General features: G+C 41.6%; 2 protein-coding genes across 9 annotated transcripts in view; one reads left to right on the top strand and one right to left on the bottom strand.

Moving 5' to 3' along the window:
• The window catches only part of PDILT (protein disulfide isomerase like, testis expressed), a gene marked incomplete at its 5' end in the record, with an annotated part of 102,247 nt that overhangs the window by 38,382 nt on the left and 36,386 nt on the right, over positions 1-27,479 (top strand). For 2 of the 6 annotated variants that reach the window (XM_084641571.1, XM_084641575.1), the window contains one exon: positions 20,734-20,975. In XM_084641571.1, the coding sequence (XP_084497697.1) occupies positions 20,927-20,975 (49 nt within the window). Of the gene's footprint in view, positions 1-12,594; positions 12,672-12,900; positions 12,992-20,733; positions 20,976-22,655; positions 22,933-27,479 lie in introns of those variants that run through there. The other 4 variants (XM_084641573.1, XM_084641572.1, XM_084641574.1 and 1 more) reach the window with 4 other exon arrangements.
• LOC311527507 (acyl-coenzyme A synthetase ACSM4, mitochondrial-like) lies at positions 53-27,422 on the bottom strand. Of its 3 annotated transcripts, none has more exons than XM_084641565.1 (14): positions 27,256-27,422; positions 16,148-16,407; positions 15,624-15,834; positions 14,131-14,338; positions 11,037-11,180; positions 9,421-9,577; positions 8,348-8,427; positions 7,087-7,210; positions 6,140-6,220; positions 5,905-6,006; positions 4,343-4,470; positions 4,117-4,216; positions 1,749-1,868; positions 53-1,171 (listed from the first exon to the last, which is right to left on the bottom strand). In XM_084641565.1, the coding sequence occupies exons 2-14, from the start codon at positions 16,346-16,348 to the stop codon at positions 1,085-1,087; spliced, it is 1,743 nt and encodes a 580-aa protein (XP_084497691.1). In that variant the 5' UTR covers positions 16,349-16,407; positions 27,256-27,422; the 3' UTR covers positions 53-1,084. The 3 variants fall into 3 exon arrangements, with proteins under 3 accessions (XP_084497691.1, XP_084497692.1, XP_084497693.1); XM_084641566.1 differs by lacking the exon at positions 27,256-27,422 and adding an exon at positions 17,138-17,156; XM_084641567.1 differs by lacking the exon at positions 11,037-11,180.

The following is a 27,479-nucleotide window of genomic DNA, read 5'->3' on the forward strand; positions in this document are numbered from 1 at the left end:
GCTTTTATTTGGATACACGTACCCTGGACACAAACCCTCTTAATCAACAGTGTTTAGTCCGAGGCCATCTTTATTTTTACAGTTCTCGTTTACTGAAGAGATGCAAACAGTGCATAATGTATAACAGAGAAGGCAATTTGATATTTATCTCCTGTGCAGTAATAGTTATCTTGTAATCATTTACATTGGTAAAGTAGGTGTGATTTGTCCCCTAACCCAGAGCACTTTGTCTCTTCCCTTCTTTCCCCATTTTAAAGAGTTAATTATCTAATGAGCTCAACAAGAGAAATAAAAACAGCAGGGATAGAAAGCTTCCAAAATCTAATTCTTCCAGCTGATAATACCCACAAGTAGTGCTAGTCATTGGAAAATGCTGATTCACCAAAACTGTTAGTTCTGACAAATTTCTTGTTTAGGAAAAAAAAATATTGGGGAAAAAAAGGTTTTGAAATGGTAAAAATGGGACATTTTTGAAATAAAAAATTCAATTTTTTATTCTAAATGACTTCTAATTTTGAAATTTAAATTAATTATGGTAAAAAAAAAAGTCAAAATTAAAATGAAACATTTCAAAAATGTTGAAACAAAATGTTTCCACTGACCTGGACAAAAAAAAATTAGGATTGTCTGTGAAAATTTTTGATATTTTGAATTTTTGTCTTGATTTGGGATGGGGAAATTTTTTGAAATCTTGAAAATTTTCCTGGGATAAGAAAGTTGTTTCCCATCCCATCCTCCCCTATAGATTCCCAAATTCTCATATCTTCCCTTTGCATTCCAGCATCCTCCTTCTCTTTTGTTAGTCATATCCACTCTTTTCCTAAATGGCCTGATTCAAAGCCTTTTAAACCAATGAGAGCTCCTGGTCCTAATAAATTATCTCTATTTTAAAATTCTGTGGGAATGATTATGCACTCTATAAGCAAGTTTATCTTGTCTTCTTTTTGTAGTTAATAGTCCCATCCATGCTGCTAATGCTCTTTGTTCACAATATTAGACCACCGGACCAATAGAGAAAAGTGAAAACATGAGACATATGACGGTGGAAGTGAAAGAAACTTTGCTCTCGACTGTCCACATGACGCTACGCTCTTCCCCACTCTTTGTTCCTTAATACCTTCCTTTGGATTTTCCCAGCAACTGTTTTTGGCAGCTCTTGAACAAATTCCACCTGTGTGGGAAAAAATTTAGCACATTTAAGGCAGGTCCTTTCTGATTTGGGGACATAGCTCCTTGTGAGTCCCTGGGAAGAACAAAAAACCCCAAATATGTGCAAAATAAACTGCTGCCTAGTGGTTCGGACAGGGGACTGGGAGTCAGTACTCTTGGTACAGCTTTGAGCTTGACTGTGAACCCCTTACTCACCCTTGTGCGTGGGGCAGTGCAGAAGAGGTTTTTACTATGATCCTGAACAGGTTGGTGTTAAGTGGGCTAAAGCTGTGGGTAGGGAGCAGGCTGCGGGAGGGAGTTACCAGATCATGTTTTGGTAGTGAGTGATGGGTTCCATTTCTTCTCAATCCTTACAGCATTGCCCAGTTCAGGACGTGAGTGAGTGTGGGTGCGCACACCACTTCTATTGAGTGACTCCATCATAATGAACTGCATTCAGAGCATGATACAGACAATGCTTTTAATAGACTGTAAAGGAATTGGTGTACTTTGTCATAAACATGGCTTGATTTCCAAAACACTTAGGAAAGCCGTGCTTAGAATATGCCCCTTTTATTTAGCGGGGGGTAGTTACTTGCCTTTCTGGGATACTTGTAGGGAGCAGTAACCTTTTTCACATGCTCCTGCAGCTCCAGAGCTAATTTTTCTGGGTCATGTGATAGAAAATCAGGAGCCAGGACAACAAAAGCTTTCACCACCTGTGCAATAACAGTTACAATGAAAATAAATGGGTGGGTTTAGTCTTCAACAAGCAATCAAGGCTGAAAAATGCGAGCATGAAAAAGCCCAAATCCAAAAGACTGTAATTTGGGTACGAAATTAGATACCTTATTCCATACTAAAGCACTTAAATAAGTGCCCTGATTTTCCAAGGTTCGGTGTTCCCAGTGGCTTTGATTGATTCAAATTTTGAGTGCCCAATTTTGAAAATCTCTGCCTAAGTTCTGAGTCTGAATAGCTATTGGTGGAATAATAATCTTACTTTTACATAGTGTCTTTCATTCCAAAGTGTCCAAAAATGCTTTACAAACTGCACCCCAGCGTGAAGTGCAGCCACTTCTGGAGTGGAGGATGACAGCTATGTAGCTGACTGGAGCACCAAAAAATAAGTGTGATTTAAGCAGATCTATGTGGCAGAGAAGTGCAGGGATAAATTCTCAACCGAAGGGCAAAGTGTGGCTCGCCTGCATAGCTACAATGGCAGCTTCTGGGCTCCATCAGTGACTATAATGGCCCCCAGTGCACTTGCTTTGCGTGGCTGGGCCTGTGGATCTGCATAGAAATGGACTTACTGGCCATGCTTCCACTAGAGCGGCCACTCATGCGTTCCTGGAACACCGGATCTTCCAGGACTTCTGAGAACGGTGTGGGTCCACCCCGCACTCCATGACCCTGTCCCTGCCAGTGGTGCCTGCGAGGTCACGGCAGCAGGGGTGGAGCAGCACACTCTGGTGTACCCCATCCCATACTGGACAAAAGCATGTCCAGTTTTCTCTCAGTACTGGGTGGGGGACAAACCTCAGAAAAGCCTGCCTGTTTGGTTAATACTGAATGAATGGCTTTCCAAGCTCCCACCCCACCCCCACGCTGCCCCTTCTAATGCTGCAGAGAATGCAGCTCTGGAACAGTACAGCTCTCCAGGGTCTGCCAGAATCCCTACTGGACAATAAAACCATGGTTTCACTTCCTTTGAGGCCTTTTGGGGCCCTTCTAATGTCAGATAATCTAGTTCCATTAAACTAAAAAAGCCTGGTGTAATTTAGCAATCATACTGAGACGTTAAAATCCCTGGGCCAGATCTTGATTTGATATAAAGTAGTATAGCTACACTGAAATCAATAGATTATGATTTCAGGAGTGCCATGCCAGTTTGCAACAGCTAAGGATCTGATCCTTACCTATAGTGTCTCTTTATTAGTCGATATGTTATATCTTGTTTGCAGTGTTGTTGTAGCCGTGTTGGTCCCTGGATATTAGAGACACAAGGTGGGGGAGGTAATACCTTTTATTGGACCAATTTCTGTTGGTGAGAGAGACAAGCTTTCAAGCTACACAGACCTGAAGAAGAGCTCTGTGTAGCTCGAAAGCTTGTCTCTTTCATCAACAGAAGCTCGTCCAATTAAAGATATTACCTCACCTACCTTGTCTCTCGAAATACTACATTGGAAGAGGTACCATTTCTACAATGCTTTTTCACATGCTCATTCACTTAAAAAAAGAAAACTAGATAACGTCTAGAGCTGGTCTAAAATTTTCATCTGAAACTTTAAGATGAAAAGTTTCATATTTTTAAACTGAAAAACATCAGTTTTTTAAAAATCCAGTGTTTCATCAAAATGGTGAATTTCAAATTTAGAATTTTATTTTTCCTTTTTCTCCCTCCCTTTTCCTGTTTGCCTCTGAATGCAACAGAATTAATCATGTCCAGGATGGTTCTTTATTTTACTTTTTCTTTCTTTTTTTTTCCACTCTAACTTTTCCAAAGTGGAGGAAGTTTTGAAAAGTAACAGCTGCAAAAAGATAAAAGAAACTGTAACTCTGACACTCTCCTAAAGCTGGGGAAATTTTGAAAAGTTACAGAGCAGGAAAAAGAAAAAAAAGAAAGCCATTGGATTTAATTAATTTTACTGTCCTCTGTGAGAAAAAAGGGAGAAAAGGATAAACACAGATGATTAAAAAAATCAATTTTTGTTGAAAAAATATTTCAGAATTTTTTTGACAAAACAAAAAATTGTTCCATGTCAAATTCTGTAATATGGAAACAAAGTTGAAATTTCAAATTTCTTCATAAAATTTTTTTTTCCATGTTTGATCTTTTGTAATAATGACACCTAAAACTATATTCCAAGCTTTTTTCCCAGCATCTGCAACTCATTCCAAGCAAGTGTAGAGCAGGAACTCTACATTTCACTGAAAGAGTATGTCTTTCTATATCAGCCCTTTTACCTCTCCTCTGATAGGGTCTGGGCTGCTGGCAACAGCTGATTCTGCGACTGCTGGGTGCTGTATCAAGGCACTTTCTACTTCAAATGGTCCGATACGATATCTAAGAGAGAGCGTTGGCATGAAACTATTGATCTTTTCATGAAAAAGGGTTTTTTTAATTGTATTTTGTGATACTACAGAGCAACATTGTAAGACAAACCTGCAAACCCAACAGTAATGGACCTACCCTGAAGAATTAATGATATCGTCAGACCTTCCAACAAACCAAAAGTATCCTTCTTCATCCATAATCCCTCTGTCCCCAGTGATATAAAAATTCCCATGCTCTGTGGAGGCAGTTTTCTCTGGGTTATCCTGACAACAATCAAACAACATTTCACACACCTTAACTGATCTTTAGTGCAGTGTAATCCATCCATCTTGCTATAGTGCACAGAAATAAAACTTGATCAGTACAGTATCATCATATATTTCCAAGACTAGTGTATTCTGCGTAATATTATGATTTGAATTTAAAAATATAGCCACACTGATCAGCACTGTGTGTTAGAGGGAGAAGGGAAAGATGTGTTCCGTCAGAAATTCCCCTCAGCAGAACTAATTATTCAAATATACAACCCTCCTTCTCAAGAGAGAAATTATTATTTACTAGTGCAATGACAGGGGAGGTTTTGAGCTTAGAGTTTCAGTAGCAAAACACAGTTCTCTACCACTTTATCTCAAGGAGTACATCCATAAGCTACAGGAGTAGTTACCCTCCATGAGGACAATCCACTGAGGAAGACAACAGGATACACACTTTACAAGCCTGTTACACTAGCACTAACCTATGAAACATTCTCATTTGTGTCGTCATGTTAGGGAGTATATACCATCACCATTTAAAAGACAAAATGATCACCCATGCATTGAAATTTCAGTACTGTGGTTTGTATACTAATATTTAGCTAAGATCAATCACACTTCATCAGGTGTGATGATGTCTCCAACAGAGGGCAGGACAAAAAGACCACACATGCAGGATATAGCCGGAACACATGCTCTATATTCTTCAGCAGAACGTAGGCTCAAAGGGCCAAAATCTTGGATGGCTTGCATAGGTGCAGGGGAATATGACATCTCTTAATGTCCCTGGGTAGCTGTAGGGGGGGCAGAGCAGCTTCTGCAGAGCTGCTACATCATTCTCCACCCCTGCAGGTGAATGGAAGGAGTGGGAATTGGTGGAGCACTGAGCATACAGACCAACAAAGCTGTGTTGGGATGTCAGGGGATGTATGCTGTGCCAGATAGAGATCTGGAATAATGTGCTGCCTGCCCCACCTCATAGCAAGGAGGAAACCGTGAAGCAGAATGGGACTCTTGGGGTATGTCTACACTGCAGTAAAACACCTGCAACTGGCTCATGTCAGCTACTCAGGCTGTGGGGCTCAGACTATGGGGCTATAACATTACAGTGTAGATATTTGGGGTCAGGTTGGAGCCTGGGCTCTAGGACCCTTCCCCCTTGCAGGGTCCCAGAGCCTAAGCATCTACACCACAATTAAACAGCCCTGTAGCCTGAGCTTAGGGAACCTGAATCAGCTGACAAGGGCCAGCTGTGGGTGTTTAACTGCAGCATAGACTTACCCTAAGAGACCTTGTGGACATGTTGGGTGACATCCTGGCCCCATTCAAGTCAAAGGAAATTTTGCCATTGATTTCAATAGAGCCAGGATTTTACCGATGGACTTCTCAATACGTCTGAGAAGTGGCATGAAACTTTCTGAATATAATAAGAAGTCTCCTTACTAAATACTGAGAGAAAAGACAAAATGGCCTTGTAGGTTTGATTTGGATGGCAATGTTTCCTTCTTCTCCTCGAGGCAAAATATCACCCTGGTCACCTACAACCTGCAGGAAGAAAAACATGATTGTTTTGACTGGTCCAATGTAATTTCTTTACAGTTCACAACTATAATATGAGGAGAAGAGGATGAGAACTATCTTTTAGATAGAGCTCAGCCAGGAAAATGTATCAACATACCTGAACATCATAAGGTGGAGATGCCTTTCCCATAGAGCCTGGTTTAATTTTCATTCCTTTCACGTTGGCACATATTGTTACCTGTATAATACATGGGTTTTTATTTGGTTCTTAGTGATTTTAATCTAGCTGACAATGTTCACATGTGATAACTTTTGAGGGCCAACTCCATGTCACCTCTTCTGAATATTTGTATGAAGAGAAAACAAAATTGTCAAGTGGCACACAACTTTTCTCTTCCCACAAACCCACTCCCAGCAAGAGAGATCAGTTGATGGTTCAGCGTCGCTGCCAAGAGGCACTGTCCACACATTTCAGTGCATGTTTCCCACCTCCACTATGCACCTCCCCTGCTGAGATTGCTTGTGTACCTGGCTGGCTGTGTGGGTGGCTCTGTGGACACACCTCAGCTTTCCAGAAAAGGGATGTAAAGGGACCCTGGTCTTGCAGCATTACTGTGTGTCCACTTTGAAGATAAAATTAAAGAAGGGCTGAATTTGGCCCTAAGTATTTTTGTTATGTTCAGACCCTAAATTTCTATATACACAGATCTTGCTATGAAGCTGGTTTTCTGTTTTCTGTTGCAATTCAAAGCATGGCACATGGGTTTTTGTAGCTAATTACTTCTAGTTTCTCTTTCTCAAAATGTTGCTCCAGTTCAGCCACAAGTTACTGGGCTTGCAGAAAAAATCATTAGGTGAAATTCTGTGGCCTGTGTTATGCAGGAGGTCAGATTTGATAATCATAATGGATCATTCAGGCTTTAAAATCTATACGTCTAGTTGTTATGTTGATTATATAAAACTCAATACCTAATTCACCTATAGCTTCCTTAACAACTTTGAACTAAGTAAATTCCTGCCCTTTCCCACGGTTTGACAGATGCATCATGTCCCTGTAAGATTACATTGTTAGAGGTTACCATGTGATAATTAGTGCAGACGTACTGTTTCCGTCTGGCCATAGCCTTCATAGATATCCAGACCTGTTTGGGTTTTCCATTGCTCCATCACTTCTGGATTGAGTGGCTCCCCTCCAGTCACACAGTGACGCAGACTCATGAACTTGTAACTCGAGAGGAACAGAAAACAATAAGAATCAATAACCCTTCAGTTTTCAAATGGTTTTAGCTGGCCAACCTCCCTCAACTTTAAACTGTTGACACATGCCTCAACCTCACGTGCCACTCAACCTCACGTGCCATTGTGGAAAACAAATAATCATCATGCTGTAGACGGTTGTACTTTGACTCTTAGATCATCTTAGGTCCTGATCTAGTTTCCAGTGAAGTCAATGCAAAGCTTCCATTTGCTTCAGTGGTACCAGGATGGGAATCCCTTGCAAATGAAACGTTTATGGAGGTCAACAGAAAAGAAAGAGCAGCTGTTTCTTGGAAGAGCTAACTCAAGAAAACTCAGGAGATCTCAGCTAACTTATGCCAGTGAACAAGCATACTATGACAGTGGAGAAGAGCAGAGGGTTTGTATAGCTGTGCTCAGAAAAGTAACCCACTGGTACCAAGATCTCTCACACCATTGCTGTTGGCAGCGCAGAACTTTGATTCACTTCCAAGACAGGAGTCAACTGTGGCAGGATTAAAACATATATGCGAGACCTGCTCTTCTGGCTACAAGACCCCAGAAGGCCAGGATCAGATCTGAATAAACTGCATATGTTATCCAGTGTGTAACAACTGCTAGGAACACATATATACCACATCCATTTGAGCTGAATATTTCCAGAGAATAGCATATCATTGGATACAACTTCCGAATAAATATCAATTTGTGAGCGGCCAATTTAACTGCTCATTTTACTTTCAAATGTATGGGACAAATTCTGCCTTACACAGGTATAACTCTTATCCAGTCTTGCCTAAAAGTTGGCCATATCTTGCCTCAAGCTACCTTTGGGCCTTAAAACAATCTCATGTTTGAAGGTAGCTGCATTTGCCCAAACTGGCTTGGTTCATCCTTATTGTCTTTCCAAAGATTTGCTCCCATATTGCACAGGAACTGAATTTGTGGGGTTTTTGTTGGCTCTAGGATTCCAGCACAACATTTTCTCTTGTTAGAATGACCCCTTAACAAGGTGCCATTTAAAGCAGAAAATAAAATGAAAACAGTGTAGTGAACCAAACAACGAGACCTGTCCTATCACTAAGAATGCGTCTCTATTTACTATTACCAATAAGCAGATGTATGGTACCTGGTAACACCGTGCTGCACAAGCATGCAGTAGGCAGTTGGTGCTGTGCAGAAAGTGGTTATGGGATACCTTGAGAGAGTCTGGAAAAATTAAAAATTGGAAAGTTACCAGATTGAACAGAAAGGATGGATTGGGGCCTGATCCTGCAAATGTGTGCGTGGCTAATGGGGCTATGGGTGCCATAGAAAACACCATCTTGGTGAACCATTCAGGTTCCTGTACCGTACCTACCACTGTGGAACTGGAGTGCCTACAATTTTAAATGTAGTGGTCAAATTCACAATGGGGAACGCCATGGACTTCAACAAAGGGGAAGAATTTGGCCCTCAACTTCAGTAAGGAAAGCCAGTGATGTCTCAGGATCTGTATCATTCAGTCCTATTGCCATAGCCGTTAAAAGTATTCACCCTCCGACAGTCATGAAGAGGTTAATGATCAGACTGAATATCTGGTGTTTCTAATGTCAGGGCTGCTAATTACTACCCAAGGCTACTATGTTCCAGATTGAAGAAAAAGCCCTGATCACTGGCAGCAGTGGGACTGGATGAGCCTTTCCCAGCCTTGTACTTAGGAAAACAGGCTGTCCTGTGTTCAGAAGATGTTGATGTGAAGGGGAGTGGGCTCTGTGGCTGGATCCTTGACACACAACAGGGAGAAGTGGGCCCGTCAGCCACTGTTTGAAAATCCAGGGTGAGAGAGGGTGCATATAGGACATTGCCTGCCCCTTTCCTCAGAAGGCACTAAAAATAAGGGAGCCTGGTGCTGCTGGGGGGAGAAGGGGGTGAGTGGTGTGTACTGGGGGGAGGGATAGCTCAGTGGTTTGAGCTTTGGCCTGCTAAATCCAGGGTTGTGAGTTCAATCCTTGAAGGGGCCATTTAGGGATATGGGGCAAAAATTGGGGATTGGTCCTGCTTTGAGCAGGGGGTTGGATTAGATGACCTCCTGAGGACCCTTCCAATCCTGATATTCTATGATTCTATGAGGGTCAGTGTGTATTTGATTCTGAATTGTCGGGGTCTGCTTCACTTATGCAAAATAGAAATAAAACCTGCAGTGTGAATTGTTATTCTTACATTTGCGACGGTTGTTGGTTCAAACTGTGGCATGTTGTGTATAAAGACACACGATCCGCTACTCCAGGGAGAAAAAAAGCTGCTCCAGGCTGACTTGACCCATCCTGTGTCTGACGTATTCCAGAATATATCTGAGGGAGTCAGATTCAGCCAGTACCTGATAATTCAGAGGGAAAGAATTTATCTACTGTCAGAGGCTGTCGCATGCAGCATGAGAGAGTGGAATGCAGGTTACTAGATAATAAGGAAAAGGGGCTGGAGGCCTCATTTAGAAGATGTGGTTTCAGCAAGCCACATTCACTGAACGGCACAAAGTTCATAAGAAATTAAATTTAATCATAAAGATCCTTCCCCTCTCCTCTCTTGGGCCCCTCCTCTTTTCTTTCTCTCTCTCTTTTCATGTTTCAAATTTACTATTTTCTTCTAGAATGTGTTATTTACAGCAGTGGGCTCGAGCCACAAAGCCTTCATCCAGCTCCAGAGCTGAATGCAGCATTTGGAGATTCTCCCCCCCCCACACCCAGATCAGAGAGAGCAGCTAAACCACAGGCTCTTTCTCTAGGAACCTGAAGGAAATGACTTTTATTGACTCTCTCAGTCATATGGTTATCAATAAAGTTGAAACTCAAAATACAACGGGAAGCCTCAGAATGATAGATAACCAGACAAGGCTGCTTCAAAGCTCACTGAAGTCCACAGGAGTGTTTCTATTACAATCACCTTTAGATCAGGACCAGGGAGTACAAGAAGTTTTCATTCAAGCTTCACAAGTTCAGGTTACACTCCAAACACGGCTGATCCCAAGTGCATTTGAGATTCAACCCCAGTGTTTTGCACAGTGACTCTAGTATTCCCCATACTTGACGCTCAGCACCAATGTTCTTTTGGGTAACAGATATAGCCTGATTTCCAGAGGTGCTCTCAATGACATCATTAGGACCTGAGCATGCCGCACTTTTGAAGACCTCTGCACATGACTATGTTTTCTTCTTGTATTGTCTGACATGTGTGTCACCTCTTACTTCAATTAAAAGAATATTCCAATATTGCACAGTAGCTGGAAATAAAGGTAATGCAGATATAAACAGAAGAAAGAAAGAAATTGGCCACTCTCTCTTCTTCACTCAAGAGGTGGTCATTTGGGGTAACATTTTGCACCATGATTTGTTAGATTTTTTTAAATTTTCTTGAAATTTCACCCTCCCCATGAAGCAAAAATCAAGAGGCAAGATCCTTATCTGGTGTAAATCAGCACATTGCCATTGGTTTCAACCAAGCTATGACAATTTATACCAGTTGAGGATCTGGCCCAGGAAACTTTAGTTTTCAGGAAATGCCCATGTGCTATTAAAAATTGAGCTTTATCCTGTTTTTCTGCAAGTGGAATAGTCCACTTACCCTGTCCCTTGGGTGACAAATCATTATTGCTGATGATTTGAATTGCAATTTCTTGCTGTAAAAAGCTTTTCATCGTGGTTTTAAGGGGGAGGGGAAAGCAGGTTTCTTTGCTATTGAAATATCTAATTTTATAAGGCTTTTACTGTCACTGCCTCCTTTACCTTCAACAAGGGATCTTGTCACTAGGTCAGACTCTTAGGATCAATTAGGGGTTATACCTGCCACTGACTGTAAATCCTAAGCCGTAACTACTGTGGGAATGTTCAACCATTTTTGGAGGTCCTGTGCTTCCACTGGTAAAATAGATGAGCATTGGGTCTCGACTCTTGGTCTTGATGCAGTTATGGTCAGCCGGTGCCACCCTGTGGAACACATAATTCCTAACAGTGACTCTATGCACTCTTTTCAAAAGAGCCCACAATATTTGCTACAGTTCACAAAAAGAAAAGGAGTACTTGTGGCACCTTAGAGACTAACCAATTTATTTGAGCATGAGCTTTCGTGAGCTACAGCTCACTTCATCGGATGCATACCATGGAAACTGCAGAAGACATTATATACACAGAGACCATGAAACAATACCTCCTCCCACCCCACTCTCCTGCTGGTAATAGCTTATCTACACTGATCATCAAGTTGGGCCATTTCCAGCACAAATCCAGGTTTTCTCACCCTCCGCCCCCCACCCCCCACACACACAAACTCACTCTCCTGCTGGTAATAACCCATCCAAAGTGACCACTCTCTTTAAAATGTGTATGATAATCAAGGTGGCCCATTTCCAGCACAAATCCAGGTTTTCTCACCCCCCACCCCCCTCCAAAAACCACACACACAAACTCACTCTCCTGCTGGTAATAGCTTATCCAAAGTGACCACTCTCCTCACAATGTGTATGAAAATCAAGGTGGGCCATTTCCAGCACAAATACAGGTTTTCTCACCCCCTCCCCTTTTTTCAAAAAAACACACACACAAAAACTTGCTCTCCTGCTGGTAATAGCTTACCCAAAGCGACCACTCTCCCTGCAATGTGCATGATAATCAAGGTGGGCCATTTCCAGCACAAATACAGGTTCTCTCACCCCCCCACCCCCATACACACACAAATTCACTCTCCTGCTGGTAATAGCTCATCCAAAGTGACCACTCTCCCTACAATGTGCATGATAATCAAGGTGGTTATCATTGATTATCGTGCACATTGTAGGGAGAGTGGTCACTTTGGATGAGCTATTACCAGCAGGAAAGTGAGTTTGTGTGTGTGGTTTTTGGAGGGGGGTGGGGGGTGAGAAAACCTGGATTTGTGCTGGAAATGGGCCACCTTGATTATCATACACATTTTAAAGAGAGTGGTCACTTTGGATGGGCTATTACCAGCAGGAGAGTGAGTTGGCGGGGGGGGGGGGGGGGAAAGGGTGAGAAAACCTGGATTTGTGCTGGAAATGGCCCAACTTGATGATCACTGTAGATAAGCTATTACCAGCAGGAGAGTGGGGTGGGAAGAGATATTGTTTCATGGTCTCTGTGTATATAATGTCTTCTGCAGTTTCCACAGTATGCATCCGATGAAGTGAGCTGTAGTTCACGAAAGCTCATGCTCAAATAAATTGGTTAGTCTCTAAGGTGCCACAAGTACTCCTTTTCTTTTTGCGAATACAGACTAACACGGCTGTTACTCTGAAACCTGCTACAGTTCAGACATTAACAGAGCAATGCTGGGCTCGGTTACTAGTCTTACAAAATAAACAGCTGCACTAGTTATGACTCTGTAGAATACAGCAATACAGACTAACTCCAGGGATTCTGCTATTGACAGACTGTGCCTCCATGTGGGAGCTCATGCAATCTAAGGTATGAGAACCAACAGCATATTCTAGAGGTTTTTTCTATAATTATTTACTCAGAGATGTCCAGAGGCTCAAAGCTGAACAGCATTCACAAGCAAAACCAGTCACAGCCCCGCAGAACTCACAGTCTAAGGCTCTGGTTCAAAATCCAGTGAAGTCAAGGGGATCTTTCTGCTGACTTCAGTGGGCTTTGGATTGGGCTCTAAAAACAGGCACAGATAAGATAAATTGCAAAGGGAGGCTTTGGGGTTGTAAATTGCTCTTTTGTGGGCATTGTAGAAACAGCAGCAAGCTGTGAGAAGGCCTGATCTGACAAGAAGGTGGGTAAGTTACTGCACACAAATGAGGCAACCAGGACAAAGTTGTGGAATGGGAGAGGGAAATGAATGGCGCTTTGTGGCTGGTGTTGTTGACAGAATGGAGTCTGGGGGAACGTGCAAAGACAGAAGGTCTAAGGCACAGGCCAGGAGAGAGCTCTTCAGGGCCCTGAAGGCAAGGAAGAGAAATTAAAGTTAATGCAGTAACTAGAGTGAGCGAGTGGAAGGATGGCAAAGCTTTTCATTCAAATCTTCCAAGGGGAGCATCAGGGGAAAAAAACCTAACTCAAGACTGAGCTTGATAAGCTTATGGAGGGGATGGTCTGATGAGACTGCCTACAATGGCTCGTAGCTGATCTGTGACTGCTGGAAGCAATATCCCCAATGGCTTGTGTTGGGATGCCAGATGCAGTAGGGCTCTGAGTTACTACAGAGAATTCTTTCCCAGGTGTTGGCTCAGGGTTTAACTGATTGCCATATTTGGGGTTGGGAGGGAATTTTCCCCCGAGGTCAGATTGGCAGAGACCCTGGAGGTTTTTCGTCTTCCTCTGCAGCATGGGGCATGGGTGACTTGCAGGTTTAAACTAGTGTAGATGGTGGAGTCTCTGTAACTTGAAGTCTTTAAATCATGATTTGAGGGCTTCAGCCAGGTGTTAGGGGGTCTATTACAGGAGGCGGTGGGTGAGCTTCTGTGGCCTGCAATGTGCAGGAGGTCAGACTAGATCAGGGGGTCTCGAACTTCATTGCACCACAACCCCCTTCTGACAACAAAGTTACTACATGACATGGAGTGGGGAGGCAGCCCAAGCCCTGCCGCCCCAGGGCGGGGTGGTGGGGGAAGAGGAGGCTGCAGCCCAAGCAGTGAGGGTGGAACTCGGGCTTCAGCTTCTGCCCCGAGTCCCAGCAAGTCTAATGCTGGCCTTGGTGACCCCATTAAAATGGGGTCGGGACCCACTTTGGGGTCCAGACCCACAGTTCGAGAACCGCTGGACTAGATGATCATGATAGTCCCTTCTGACCTTAAAGTCTATGAGTCTATGCTAGAAATGGATTCTAAAGTGAAGGATTCCTCATCAGTTTATCTAACTGATACACCTGGCTTTTGTTTAATCTCATAGTGACATTGCTAAAACAGCTGATACCTACTTTAGTAGCTCTTGGAAGTTTAGCCACCCATCCCTGCTGCCTTCAGAAACAATTAGCTTGGTTTTCAGAAACTGGCAATCAGGCATGACAGAATCCACTGCAGGTGCCAGTGTGTCATTGGTAATGATGCACTTGGCCTTCGAAGCCTGGAGTCGATAGAAAATGTCTTTGGCCGTTAATTGGGATGTCCCTGGAATAAAGACAATTCCTAGAAAAGAGCAACAATGTTATTTTTCTAAATTGAGGATGAATTTTTAAAATGTTTTTAGTTAGATGACAGTAGGCACACCAGCCACAGAGAAATGGAGTCACTTATAAAGAGCCCACCCCTTAGAGAACACACATGAAGATCATATCAATGATATGATGGCAAAGTCCATGTTAAGAATGAACAAGCAATTATTTCAGATCATGAGTAAAGATGGGCCCAAGTTACCAACTGTTAGTCAAGATCTTGAATACGCCAAAGTTGAAGATGTTTAGAGCTGGGGTTTGATTCAGCCCATTTAAGAACATAAGAATGGCCATACTGGGTCAGACCAAAAGCCCATCTAGCCCAGTATCCTGTCATCCGCCAATGCCAGGTGCCCCAGAGGGAATGAATAGGTAATCATCAAATGACCCATTCCCTGTTGCGCATTCCCAGCTTCTGGCAAAGATTTAAACATACAACAGTCCTGTTCATACACCCCAGAATGATACCAGCCTTTGTTGCAACTGCATCACATTGTTGATTCATTTGTGATCCACCAATATGCCAGATCTTTTTCAGCAGTACTAGTACCTGGCCAGTGATTCCCCATTTTGTATACATTCGGTTTTTCCTACCTTTGCACTTGTCTTTGCTGAATTTCATCTTGTTGATTCAAACCCATTCTCAATTTATCAAGGTCCTTTTGAATTCTAATCTTGTCATCCAAAGTGCTTGCAGCCTCTCTCAGCTAGGTGTCATCCACAAATTTGATAAGCATACTGTCCACTCCATTATCCAAATCATTAATGAAACTATTGACGAGTACTGGACCCAGGACAGACCAGTACTATTCAATACATTCATTAATGAATCGGATGATAGAGTGGACAGAATGCTTATAAAATTTGCAGATGACACAAAATTTGCAAAATTATAACAGCAACTTCTTAGCCCAAATTGTTTAACTGTTTGGTTATATCAAATTAATATATTCTGCCTTCAATTATAATATAATTGGCCAAATCTGGCCTGTAATTGAAGCCACTGGGGTGGCATGGTTGTAACAGAGGGCTCCATATTTGTACAGAGCATATCACAGTGGGGGCTTGGTCTATGACTGGGGTTCTGAGACACTACTGCAGTACAAAGGAACAATACTACTACAGCTACTAATTAGGCACATTGGCCTAGCAATTCATTAACTTACATACTCTTTTCAAATTAATTTGGTGATTTTCAGATTCTTTATTTTATTTTCTTTCTCCACCACATTCAGTAATATCCAAATATTTTTACTAACCTGTTCGGATACAAGCCACATTCAGTATCCACCACTCTGGTATCCGAGGTAGAATCACTATTACTCGGTCTTCTCTTTGCAATCCACATGGGTCAGAGAGCACATTGGCTGCTTTTCTAGACAAAAATCCCAGCTCCTCAAAGCTCCACTTCACCTCATCTCCCTTATCATTTATCCACCAGAAAGCTGCAATTGCAGGTCTCTTCCCAGCCTAGCAGAAAACTCAAGAAGTTAAAATAAGCAAGGAGATATGAAATGGTTTAAGAGAAAGAACAAGAACAAGGACCACACTTCACTAGTGGGCTGATCCCTTATTGTTACAGACAGAGAGATTAAGGTGTCTCTAACATTAAAAGGCAAATTATCTTTTGCAGCTGATGCCTTAAAGATACAAAGATTTCTGAGACAGAAAAGAAAATAAAGGATCAGTTCTTCAGCAGGTGTAAATCAGCATCTCTCTTCTATAGTTGATTTACACCACCTGAAGATCTGGCCCAATACCTGTGATGTAAAATAATTGCTACCTTTTCCAGCTGAGACCATTTGTCTAGGACATCACTTGCAAAGTTGAAGTGTTCTGGCAGTTCCTGTTCACACCGGTTTATAGATTCATAGTGTGAAACAATGTGAGCCACAAGACGCCCGTTATCTTTGTGGAATAATCTAGAAGGTGATGGGGGAGTCCACAAGGACTGGAGAATTCGTAATTTAAATAAAGTCTTCATGATACTGACTTATCCAACTGTATGAAAAAGTCATTGAATATTCGTGGTGGATCATTCATCTGCAATGGCAAAAACAAATAACAAAAACCAACAGTCACATCCTGAAAGCTGTCTAATAAGCACAGTTGGATAAGTTAATGCAAACAGAATACAAACTATCGACAATCTGTGCCCCCAATGGACTTTGTTATTTTAAACTGAAATTTTCTACCTTAATTATTATTGTGAACTTGTAAATAATTACAGTAGCTGTCAGGGTTCCTTCCCCACTCTGAACTCTAGGGTACACGTGTAGGGACCCGCATGAAAGACCCCCTAAGCTTATTTCTACCAGGTTAAAAATTCCCCAAGGCACAAAGTCTTTGCCCTTGGATTAGGTAAAACACTGCCACCACTAAGTGTTTTAAACAAAGAACAGGGAAAGGACCACTTGGAATTCCTATTTCCCAAAAATATCCCCCCAAGCCCTTACATCCCCTTTCCTGGGGAGGCTTGAGAATAAACAAGATGAGCACAAATCCCTTGGATTTTTAAGACCCAAAAAGCCCAATCAGATTCTTAAAAATCAGAACTTTATTAGAACAAAAAAAGATAAGAGACCAAATCCATAAGATCAGAATGGAAGATAATCTTACAGGCAGTCAGATTCAAAACATAGAGAATCCCTCTAGGCAAAACCTTCAGTTACAAAAAGACACAAAAACAGGAATACACATTTCCTCCAGCACAGCGAATTTACATGCCAAAAAACAAAGAAAACCTAATGTATTTTCTAGCTAGATTACTTACTAACTTTACAGGAGTTGGAGAGCTTTCATTCTTGATCTGTTCCCGGCAAAGGTATCACACAGACGGACAAAAGCCTTTCCCCCCCTCCTCCAGATTTGAAAGTATCTTGTCCCCTCACTGGTCATTTTGGGTCAGGTGCCAGTGAGGTTACCGTAGCTTCTTAACCCTTTACAGGTGAAAGGATTTTGCCTCTGGCCAGGAGGGATTTTATAGCACTGTATACAGAAAGGTAGTTACCCTTCCCTTTATATTTATGACAGTAGCATTTTCATTAGCATATTTATCTTCAGCATTATCAAGTGGTGAGTACACCAAACACTTCACTTTCTAGTCCATTTCTTCTGGCCGGATTCAGTTTCATACCAGTGTAATTCCATTGACTTCAGTGGACTTACTCCTGATTTACACTAGTGAAAGAGACAAAAGAGACCTAATCTTGTTAATTTTGGATGAGATTTAGCTTCTTATGGAAAAGTGCGAACAAAACTGTACAGTGTTGTCAGTTGGAATGTGTGTTGAGCTCATAGCACTTGGACAGAGACATTGTGGAAGCCACAAGTCCTTACCATAGCTGTACATTCTAATTACAGGAGAGTGGGTTTGTGTGTGTGGTGGTGGGGGAGGTGGGGGTTGAGAAAACCTGGATTTGTGCTGGAAATGGCCCAACTTGATTATCATACACATTGTAAGGAGAGTGATCACTTTAGATAAGCTATTAGCAGCAGGAGAGTGGGGTGGGAGGAGGTATTTTTTCATGCTTTGTGTGTATATAAAAAGATCTTCTACACTTTCCACAGTATGCATCCGATGAAGTGAGCTGTAGCTCATGAAAGCTTACGCTCAAATAAATTGGTTAGTCTCTAAGGTGCCACATGTACTCCTTTTCTCATCACACTAAAAGTAGCCTATATGACTTTGCTGTTCCCTCAACATACCACTAGATGGCAATTCGCCACACTGAACACCATGCACTTACAAAAATGCTGACAAACCTTTTTGTATTTGTATATTGCTCTTTCTTTCCAGTTCTATTTTCTTAGAGGGTGGGAAGTTAATACATCTTTCCATTTTAGAGATGACTGCACGATACATTTAAAAAGGCTTTATAATGCTCTTTTAAAGTTTATCCAGTATTCCTTTGAACAACTTCTACAGATACCTTTATTTTTCCCACGATTAAGAGACACAATGAATCCACGCTGTATCCATCTCTGCTGAAGTAACAGAAGGAGGCTGAAGATGGGATTCTAAAGACATATACACTCCTTTCAGTTCAGATCGAGTGGATAACTTTGCAGAGATACAAGTTGTAAGGTGTCTTTTATATTTAAACAAAACAATTTTTTAAAAAGAAAAGGAGTACTTGTGACACCTTAGAGACTAACCAATTTATTTGAGCATAAGCTTTCGTGAGCTACATCCGATGAAGTGAGCTGTAGCTCACGAAAGCTTATGCTCAAATAAATTGGTTAGTCTCTAAGGTGCCACAAGTACTCCCGTTCTTTTTGCGAATACAGACTAACACGGCTGTTACTCTGAAACCTGTCAATTTTTTAAAAGACACTCTAGATCACCCTCTCTGTCTTCTGATCTGAGCTGAATAATGCATAAGAACATACAGTACAGAGAGCAGGATGATGTTGTGGTTATTAAAACCCAGCTTCAGATGTCAAGAAACCCAGGTTCTAGTCACGGCTTTGCCTCAGACTTCTTTTGTGACTGTAGGCAAATCACTTAGGGACTGACCCAACTCCACTGAAGTCAGTGGGAACCTTTCCATTGATTTTAATGGAGTTGGACTTGGTAAAATGAGCAATAATACTTATCTACCTCACAAAACTACCGTGAGGCTAAATAAACTGATGTTTGTAAGTGTGTTGCAAGCCTTAGATGGACGGTGATAACTCAGAGCAAAGTGTTTACCAAAGCTATCAATAAGAGTAATAATAATAAAATACATTAAAAAAAGGAGTACCTGTCTCTAAGGTGCCACAGGTACTCCTTTTCTTTTTGCGGATACAGACTAACACGGCTGCTACTCTGAAAATACATTAAATCACTTTAAAACTTCTTTATTTGCATTTTGTTTCAAAGGAATTTTTAAAATATCAAAATATACAGATGCGGCCCAAATGTCCGTATGTTGCATTTGACTCATATCCCAATAAGGGTATCACATTTTAATGTGAATGGCCATTTAAAAAGAACGCTTACCAAGAAGTATATTTATATAACATTCACTTTTTATTTTACCTCACCCAACTGACACCGCTACAACAACATTGCATATAATATTAATTGACAGCTAACATTCCAGTTCTGCAGCATTTAGTATTTCCACAGTTCTCTAAAGACATAAAGCACTATTTCCTATAACCAAGGCTGTGCAAAAGTACTGACCATTTTTGCTATTTTGTTGTGAATGATTTTTACACCCTTGAATTTTCAATTTTCTGCACAATTCAGCAAACAGATTCTCTTTCCCTCTGCCACCTGGCCCCAACAGGCCTGTTTCCTAAACTACCCTGACAGGTTTCAGAGTAGCAGCCGTGTTAGTCTGTATCAGCAAAAAGAATGAGGAGTACTTGTGACACCGTAGAGACTAACAAATTTATTTGGGCATAAGCTTCGAAAGCTTATGCCCAAATAAATTTGTTAGTCTCTAAGGTGCCACAAGTATTCTTCATTCTTTAAACTACTCTGCTTTACTCTAACCTCTTTCCATAACTTTGAGGTCAACAACCTTTCCCAATATACTGCGGTATTCACTGATAAGGGTTCTTCATAAAGGATTTAGGTTACTTATCACTTGTTTCAGTGGCAGACAGTGAAGAGTAACTACTTGAACAAATGACCTTGTCATTGTAGGTTTATTACTGAGGCGGCTTAGGCTGTGATCTGAGATAACTACTGAAAGGATGTTCGTCTCAGATAGCCCATGCAGGCCTCTTCACATTCTTAGATACTTTTTCATTCCCTGGATGTCACTTATAAAAGGACTTTGAAAAGAGCAGATTATAGAAAAAATACAACCAAAGTCAAACCAACCTCTTTCTAGTTTTTGTTAGTCATTCTTACAAAATCCTTTTGCATTTGTTGATTTAGCAACAGTGTTTATATAGGGTCATATCTTTCCCTCAAGTTGTACACACAGCTCTCAGTTACTTCATTAAGAGTTCTATGTGCATGATAAGAGAATATGGTTCCAGTCACATTATGAGCCTGATCCGAAGCCCACTGCAGTCAATGGAATTTCTCCACAGACTTCAGTGCCTTCCAATCAGGCCCTACTGCAACAATGCCTGAAAGAGAAAATACAGCTACAGAATAATCTATCATTTCTACTTTATCATTTGCTAAAATGGCGCATATAATACCAGGCATATTTTTAAAAAATTTGGACTAGTTTCTAAAGAACTTTTATTTTATATTTTTATTGATCTGAATAAGTTACTAACATCTGTATCCCTATTTACAGGCACACTATCGACTTTCTTTGTAGACTGGTAATTAACAGCTTGTAATTAACAGTTTTGGTTTGTGCTTTGAACAAGTAACACCACTTTATACAGTGTTTTTCATCTCTATATCTCCAGGTGTTCCACAAAGGAAGATAGTAGTATGACCGCCATTCTACAGATGGAGAAGCTAAGGTACAGAGGTGCAAAGTGTCTTGTTCGAGGTCACAGATCAGAACAATGGCAGAGCGGAGACTGGAAACAAGGCCTAGCCACCGGACCTAGCCACTAGACCACATCTTCCTTCCCCAACACCCTATCAAATATTTTCATGTTCTCCCTTTCTTCTTCTCAAAAACCAGATGCCTCTATAACCATGAGTAAGTGGACCTCCTAGAACAGGTTTCCTGACTTTCTCAGAAATGGTATCATCCTGACCCTTTGCATGACTACTTTATGAAAAAAAAATTATAATGGTGAAGACACCATTCAATACTTGTCCCAGGAAAGAAATGGCCATTTACACCCTGGAAATGTCAGTAAAGAAGAGGTTCAGTAAGATGTCACGAAAGCTTATGCCCAAATAAATTTGTTAGTCTCTGAGGTGCCACAAGGACTCCTCGTTGTTTTAACAGACCATTTGGTCTCCACTGCAGAAGCTGTAACTTTGGCCTGTATGCTACATTGCATTCCAGTCAATAATCTAAGAAAAGGGCATTAGGAATGTACAAGGCTGTTTCTTTTTTAGTTACCATGTGGCAAATATTTTGGGAAATAAGCCATCTGTTATTCCTGTAATGCACCATCTCTCTGTAAGGATATTCTTCAACATGCTCTGACAAGGGTACCCACATATGCACCGTATAGAATTCTAACAGTTTATAGTAATACTGCTTTGAATTTACAGAGTGCTTTGCACCTTCAGAGGTCTATGGAGACATTAGCTAATTACTATGGGCCAGATGCTGCTACCACTTCTCAAAGTAGGTGAAATCCTGCCTCCAATGAAGCCAATGACAAAACTCTCACTGATTTCAGCAGAGCCAAGATTTCACCCACTGACTTGTAGCTTATTTGGGATATGATCCAACACCCTCATAAATCAATGGGAGTCTTTCTACTAATGTCAATGGGATTTGGATCAGACCTTCAGTAAGCAGTCCCATTAGTATAACAGATGACCAAATATTATCCTTAAGAGCAGTTATCAAGGCCCCCTTACGTTCATAGGCACCTAAGTTCCAATGGGGACATCCGTGTCATCTCTACATCAACTCTCGGTAAAGTTAATAACATAGCTGATGTTCTTAATTATAGGTACATTATTAACCCAACTCTCCTTTCTATAGCCAAGCTTTATTCAGTATTTCCCCTCTCCCTCGCCAGATATTGTTCTCATTGATGAGAACCTTTCCCCCTTAACTGCCCAGGAATTGGTTTTCCAAGCATTGCTAAAAAGTGATCATATCATTTAACAGCTCTGACTTTCCTGGGGAGGAGCAAGGTTGGCTCCACTCATGGCAGATTTTGTTGTCAATTTTCCAAGTGGCAGCCGTGTAAGTCTGTATCAGCAAAAAGAACAGGAGGACTTGTGGCACCTTAGAGCCTAACAAATTTATTTGAGCATAAGCTTTTGTGGGCTAAAACCTACTTCATCGGATGCATGCAGTGGAAAATACAGTGAAGTGAGCTGTAGCTCATGAAAGCTTATGCTCAAATAAATTGGTTAGGCTCTAAGGTGCCACAAGTACTCCTTTTCTTTTTGCAGATACAGACTAACACAGCTGTTACTCTGAAACCTGTCAGTAGGAAGATAGGTAAATAGGTAGATAGACACACACACACACACACACACAGAACATGAAAAAATGGGTGTTGCCATACACACTATAAGGAGAGCGATCAATTAAGGTGAGCTATTATCAGCAGGAGAAAAAAAAACAAAAACCCTTTTGTAGTGATAATCAGGATGGCCCATTTCCAAGAGTTGACAAGAAGGTGTTCTTTTGGTTATCAATGTTATCATGTGGGAATTAGCCACTTGGTCTGCTGATAAGGTAATGGCCATTTTAACAGCAAACATTCAGCTCTTAGTCCCTTTTTCTCACTCTGTGCCTGCGAAGTGCAGTAGGTGCAGGATGAAGACACTGTGGCTTTCATTCCTCATGTTACCGTTTCTCCCAAGTCTTGCAGCAGAGGATGGAATAGGCCCAAAGGAAACAAAGCCAAAGAAAGCCAGACTCCCCAAAATCAAAGAGGAGAACAACATTCTGGTGCTGAAAAAGAGCAACTTTGACAGAGCACTGAAGGAAACTAAGTATCTGCTGGTGGAGTTCTGTGAGTATGAATGAAGGCTGCGTACTATACTGATGGCTCTGCAACTAATAGTCATGGCATTTAAGAGGTTTTCTTTGTTGTTACCTTGTCCTCCACCAGCTCCCTTTTGTTTTGTCCACGTGCATTTTTTGTGGTAACTTAGATTGTAACCTCATAGCTAGAGTGGCTGTATTTTAACATGTGTTAGTACACTGCCTATCTATTGGGGCCCTGATGCCTTAGATGCTAGAATAGTATAACAATAGGGACAGTGATACTGAGGTGGGACTGCGAGGGCTTCAGGCTGCATCCTGCACAATGTTGACTGAATGTCCTCAGCATCCATTGTCTCGGTCTAATTTTCCAAGGACATATTTTGCAGCAATTGTGTATGCAAACCTTGTGTGTGCACAAAATGAGAGGCCACTTGTATGACCCTGAATGATTTTATCTGCTGTGCTCTTAATCACTCTTACATTCCCTTCACTGCTTTAGTTTCTTGTGCAAGGTTCATGGCAAGTGGTAGCTCCTCTTTTATAAGTCTTTGGGCTTCTGGGAATGGCTCTTTGCAACAGTTGGGAGTGAGATTCTGTTTATCTTAGGTTGCAAGAGCTGACATTAATATTCGCTTAGATGGGGATCATTGTTGCGGGTATGCCTGTGGCTTTCCTTTTTGTATCATATGTGCTGCAGTCTCATAGGGGAAAATAAGAGACATATAGTGAATGGCTTACAGTATTAGTCAGTGTGTCTGGTTGGGTGATGCCTTTCGGTAGCTGAGAAGATAAAAAACAAAACCATCACAACTACATATAAGTTAAAATAGAAATAAAATCTAAACAGAGTGGACCTAACTCTACTCCCTGTATTTTGGAGGCAGTGTTCAATGACACAGTTGGCCATTGCTTTAGGATTACTGTGATACACTAGGAAGTCATAGCAGGCTCCTATTGCTAAAGTAAACTTTTCCCATGGTGCCTGCGTGCAGCCACAATTAACTCTTACTCAGTGCCTCAGTCTAAGGCTTTTCGCTGCTTTTTTTCTTTAAAAACTGAACTGCTGTAGATGACTTGGACTGTATCCAAGTGTTAACAAAGTCCCTCAATCTCCATTTGTGGAATCTCAGAGAATCAGTCCAGGATGTTTCAGAAAATAAGGGCCAATTTCTGGGAGAGAGCAGAAAAGCCAGATGAATAAACCCCAGACACAGAAAAATATGCCCTAGTGTCATACGACTGCGGGAGCAAATCTTCAGCCCCAACATATGGCACCACATGTGTAGCCCAGTCACATCCACTTCTGCAAGATATAGAGGGCAGTATGGGAAACAACCTCGTTACCCTGCAGGGGAGGACTTGGCCATAGAGGTTTGACCCTGCTGCTGTTCACTGAGTCCCCCACTGGCTGCTCAGCACTGGCTATAGACAGGACACAACAGAGTTTAGGATGATTTTTGTGCCAAAATACCTGGGCTGAGCAGGGGTTGATGCTGGGTAAAGTAGCTGGCCATATGTTTGATGCCCTCCTGCCCTTGATATTCCTCTTCAACCCCGCAACACTGACTTCCACAGAGGCATCCTGGCAGAGTGGGGTTTTGGTGAGGGCTGGTGCTGCGGAGGTGACACCCCCCACTTTCCATATAGCCAGGGGAAGCTGTAGCTGCTTTAGGTCCCTTCCGCTCACCTAAGCAGAGGTGGTCAGCATTGCAGAATCCAATATTTTACAGCCAGAAGTGTTTTCACAGTTTTACCCATATACAGATATATGTTTAAGCAAATGAAAGTCATAGAACTTGTTTGAATGAATTAACTCTTCCAGCACGGACCTTTGGCTGTAACTGCTGAGAAGCATCCCAACAGAAAAGCTGCACACAAATAAAAACACAGCCAGCCTGATCAGGGATGGGGAAAGCCTCTGGGCACGATATTGCCAGCACAATCTGATCCAAGGTCAGATAAATTCAGAGAGCAGATCTAATCCTCTAAACCATTTGAGATCCATCTCCTGTAGCACAGATAATAATAAGCCCCATGTGGTCTTTTTAGTGTAGCTCATTTGTGAGCAAGTGTTACTTCAGAACCATTTGTACCGTAACCCCTGCAAACACAGAAAAATTAGAATTCTGAAAAAAGAAAAGGAGGACTTGTGGCACCTTAGAGACTAACCAATTTATTTGAGCATAAGCTTTCGTGAGCTACAGCTCACGTCATCAAATGCATCCGATGAAGTGAGTTGTAGCTCACGAAAGCTTATGCTCAAATAAATTGGTTAGTCTCTAAGGTGCCACAAGTCCTCCTTTTCTTTTTGCGAATACAGACTAACACGGCTGCTACTCTGAAACCTTAGAATTCTGAGTTACTGACACCAATCTGTCATTCTCTAATCCAGAGACGATGTGTTATCTCTGCTCGAATCACCAACAGAAGTTGGCTCTTCAACAGAAGTTGGTCCAATAAAAGAGATTACCTTGTCTCTCCAATCTCTAATTCAGGCAGACATTTTACTGCAGAACATTTTCTTCCTAAAAGGTCCTGGCAAATAGGGATCATAAAACAATGCTCATGTTGGTTTTGTTTTGAAATACCCTCAAAGCAATTGTTTTCAGCCTTTTTTTCAGATGCCATCTTCTCTAAGGGCTCAGTCTTTCACCTGCTCACTCTGTTCTGATCCAGCAAATCATCTGAGACACACTGAACTTCTAAGTACGGACTAGCTCCATTGACTTCAGGCACCTTAAACCCACACTTAGTGCGTTGGTGGATCAGGACAGATTGCTCAGCATGTTACAGGATTGAGCTCCAAGTGCATAGAGACTTAACACTGCACAGTAGGTCAATAGACTATATGGAAAAGAGGTAGGTGTAACTATAGAGATGAGGGAATCCTATGTATGTCTTATATAGATATGAGAGCGCACTATAGCCAGAAGATGATGCAAGCTTCCAGGCAGAGCCAGATCTGCCAAACAAGCAGAAAGGGAGGTTGCTTGAGGCAGGAAGATGTTTTGTGACAGGTTTATTATGTGAGTGACTAAGCACTATGGGTGACAGAGTTTTTAGTCTGCCTAGGACAGCGAAAGCCCCAAAGCTGGCTCCGTTCCTAGGGCTTAACCTTGGGCTGCTGCACCATTGACTGTACCATACTCGCAGTGCTCAGTAAACAGATAGTTTGCAGAATGGGCTCAGCCAGTCAGAGTTTTTGAATCTAATTCAGCCTTAATTTGGGGGTGTCATTAGAGAGGGGCCCCAATTAAAAGCCCAGAATGCAACATTCTGAACATGGCAATGGGATGTTTGAAATCAAGCCAGAATCCAAATTTCACAGAAGGCTCCCAGCTTTACAATGAGCTGAACTAATGCACCAGATCCAAGTGCCTGTGGACTTTGGAGCGTTTGTAGCCAAACTTTCATTATTATTTGTATTACAGTAGCATGTAGGGGCCTCAGCTGAACCCAGGGCTCAATTGAACTAGGCATTACACGCGCGCACACACACACATACTAAGAAACATTCTCTGCTCTGAGGAGATTTCAATCTAAATAGAGAAGTCAGACAAGGGGTGGGAGGAAGGAAGATATTATTAGAGCTGAGTGAAATTTTTCATCTGAAACCTTTGTCGGGCAAAAAAAAATGAGGATCTGGTGACATTGAAACATTTCGATAATTTGTGTCACTTTTGCCAAATTGTTTTGGTTGAAAAAAACAAACAAAAGCAAAAATCTGAAAAAATCATAATGTTTTGTTTTAAACATTTTTGAAGCAAAACATTTCGCTTTTTGTGTTTGAAATGACTTTTCATTTAAAAGAAATCCTTTAATGTTATTAAACAACGTATTAGAAAGATTCAAAAGGGTCAGTATCAAAATGAAATTTTTAGTTCAACCAGAAACAATTTTTTTTCCAAATTTTTGATTCACCAAACATTCTGAAAAATTTCATTGTCAGTTTGACCCAAAATGAGGGTTTTTAAAAATTTTCACACAGCTCTAATTGTTATCACCATTACACAGATGGGAAACAGACAGAGATGAAGTGACTTGCCCCGGTCACACAGGAAGCTTGTAGGACAGCCAGGAGTTAATCTTAGACCTCCTGAGTCAGCATAGGAACATCCTTCTTGGGCCCATCTCTGATTGTGGAAGGATGGAGAGAGAATGAAATGGAACAAAAAATTCTGCAAAGTTTGGGTTCTTTGGCTTTGGTCCATTACAGATTGGGGTTTGAGCTGCAAACTCTGCTCCAAACCTAGCTGTGAATACAAGGTCCACATCTGGGGTTAATTCAGGCCTGTCCCTTATTAATCCTCCCCAACCCCTTCCCCGTTGCATCTCATTACATACTTACCAACCCCACAGTATTCAGCGGGACAGTCCTGTTTTAGTATTTCCTCTCCAGATACTGCCCAAACCTTCCGATGTCAGTCAGCTCAGCACAATGTCCAAGGCCCATTTTCTCTCAAAGTTTGCAAAAAAGAAAAGTCACTGACTTCTGTTTGGCAGCACTGGGCCAGTCAAATGCGCAGTGCAAAGCAAACAGGGCAAAGTCCCAGAATCGCATGAAGCGAGGAC

Source organism: Lepidochelys olivacea, assembly GCF_965140295.1.
Source record: "Lepidochelys olivacea isolate rLepOli2 genome assembly, chromosome: 10".
Classification (NCBI taxonomy): Eukaryota; Metazoa; Chordata; order Testudines; family Cheloniidae; genus Lepidochelys; species Lepidochelys olivacea.

Coding starts and splice junctions, on each gene's coding strand:
- LOC311527507 (XM_084641565.1), bottom strand. CDS start 16,348: ATGAAGACTTTATTTAAATTACGAATTCTCCAGTCCTTGTGGACTCCC. Junction 15,835..16,147: donor AATGGTCTCAGCTGGAAAAG/GTAGCAATTATT, acceptor GTTTTCTGCTAG/GCTGGGAAGAGACCTGCAAT. Junction 8,428..9,420: donor AACCAACAACCGTCGCAAAT/GTAAGAATAACA, acceptor TAATTTTTCCAG/ACTCTCTCAAGGTATCCCAT.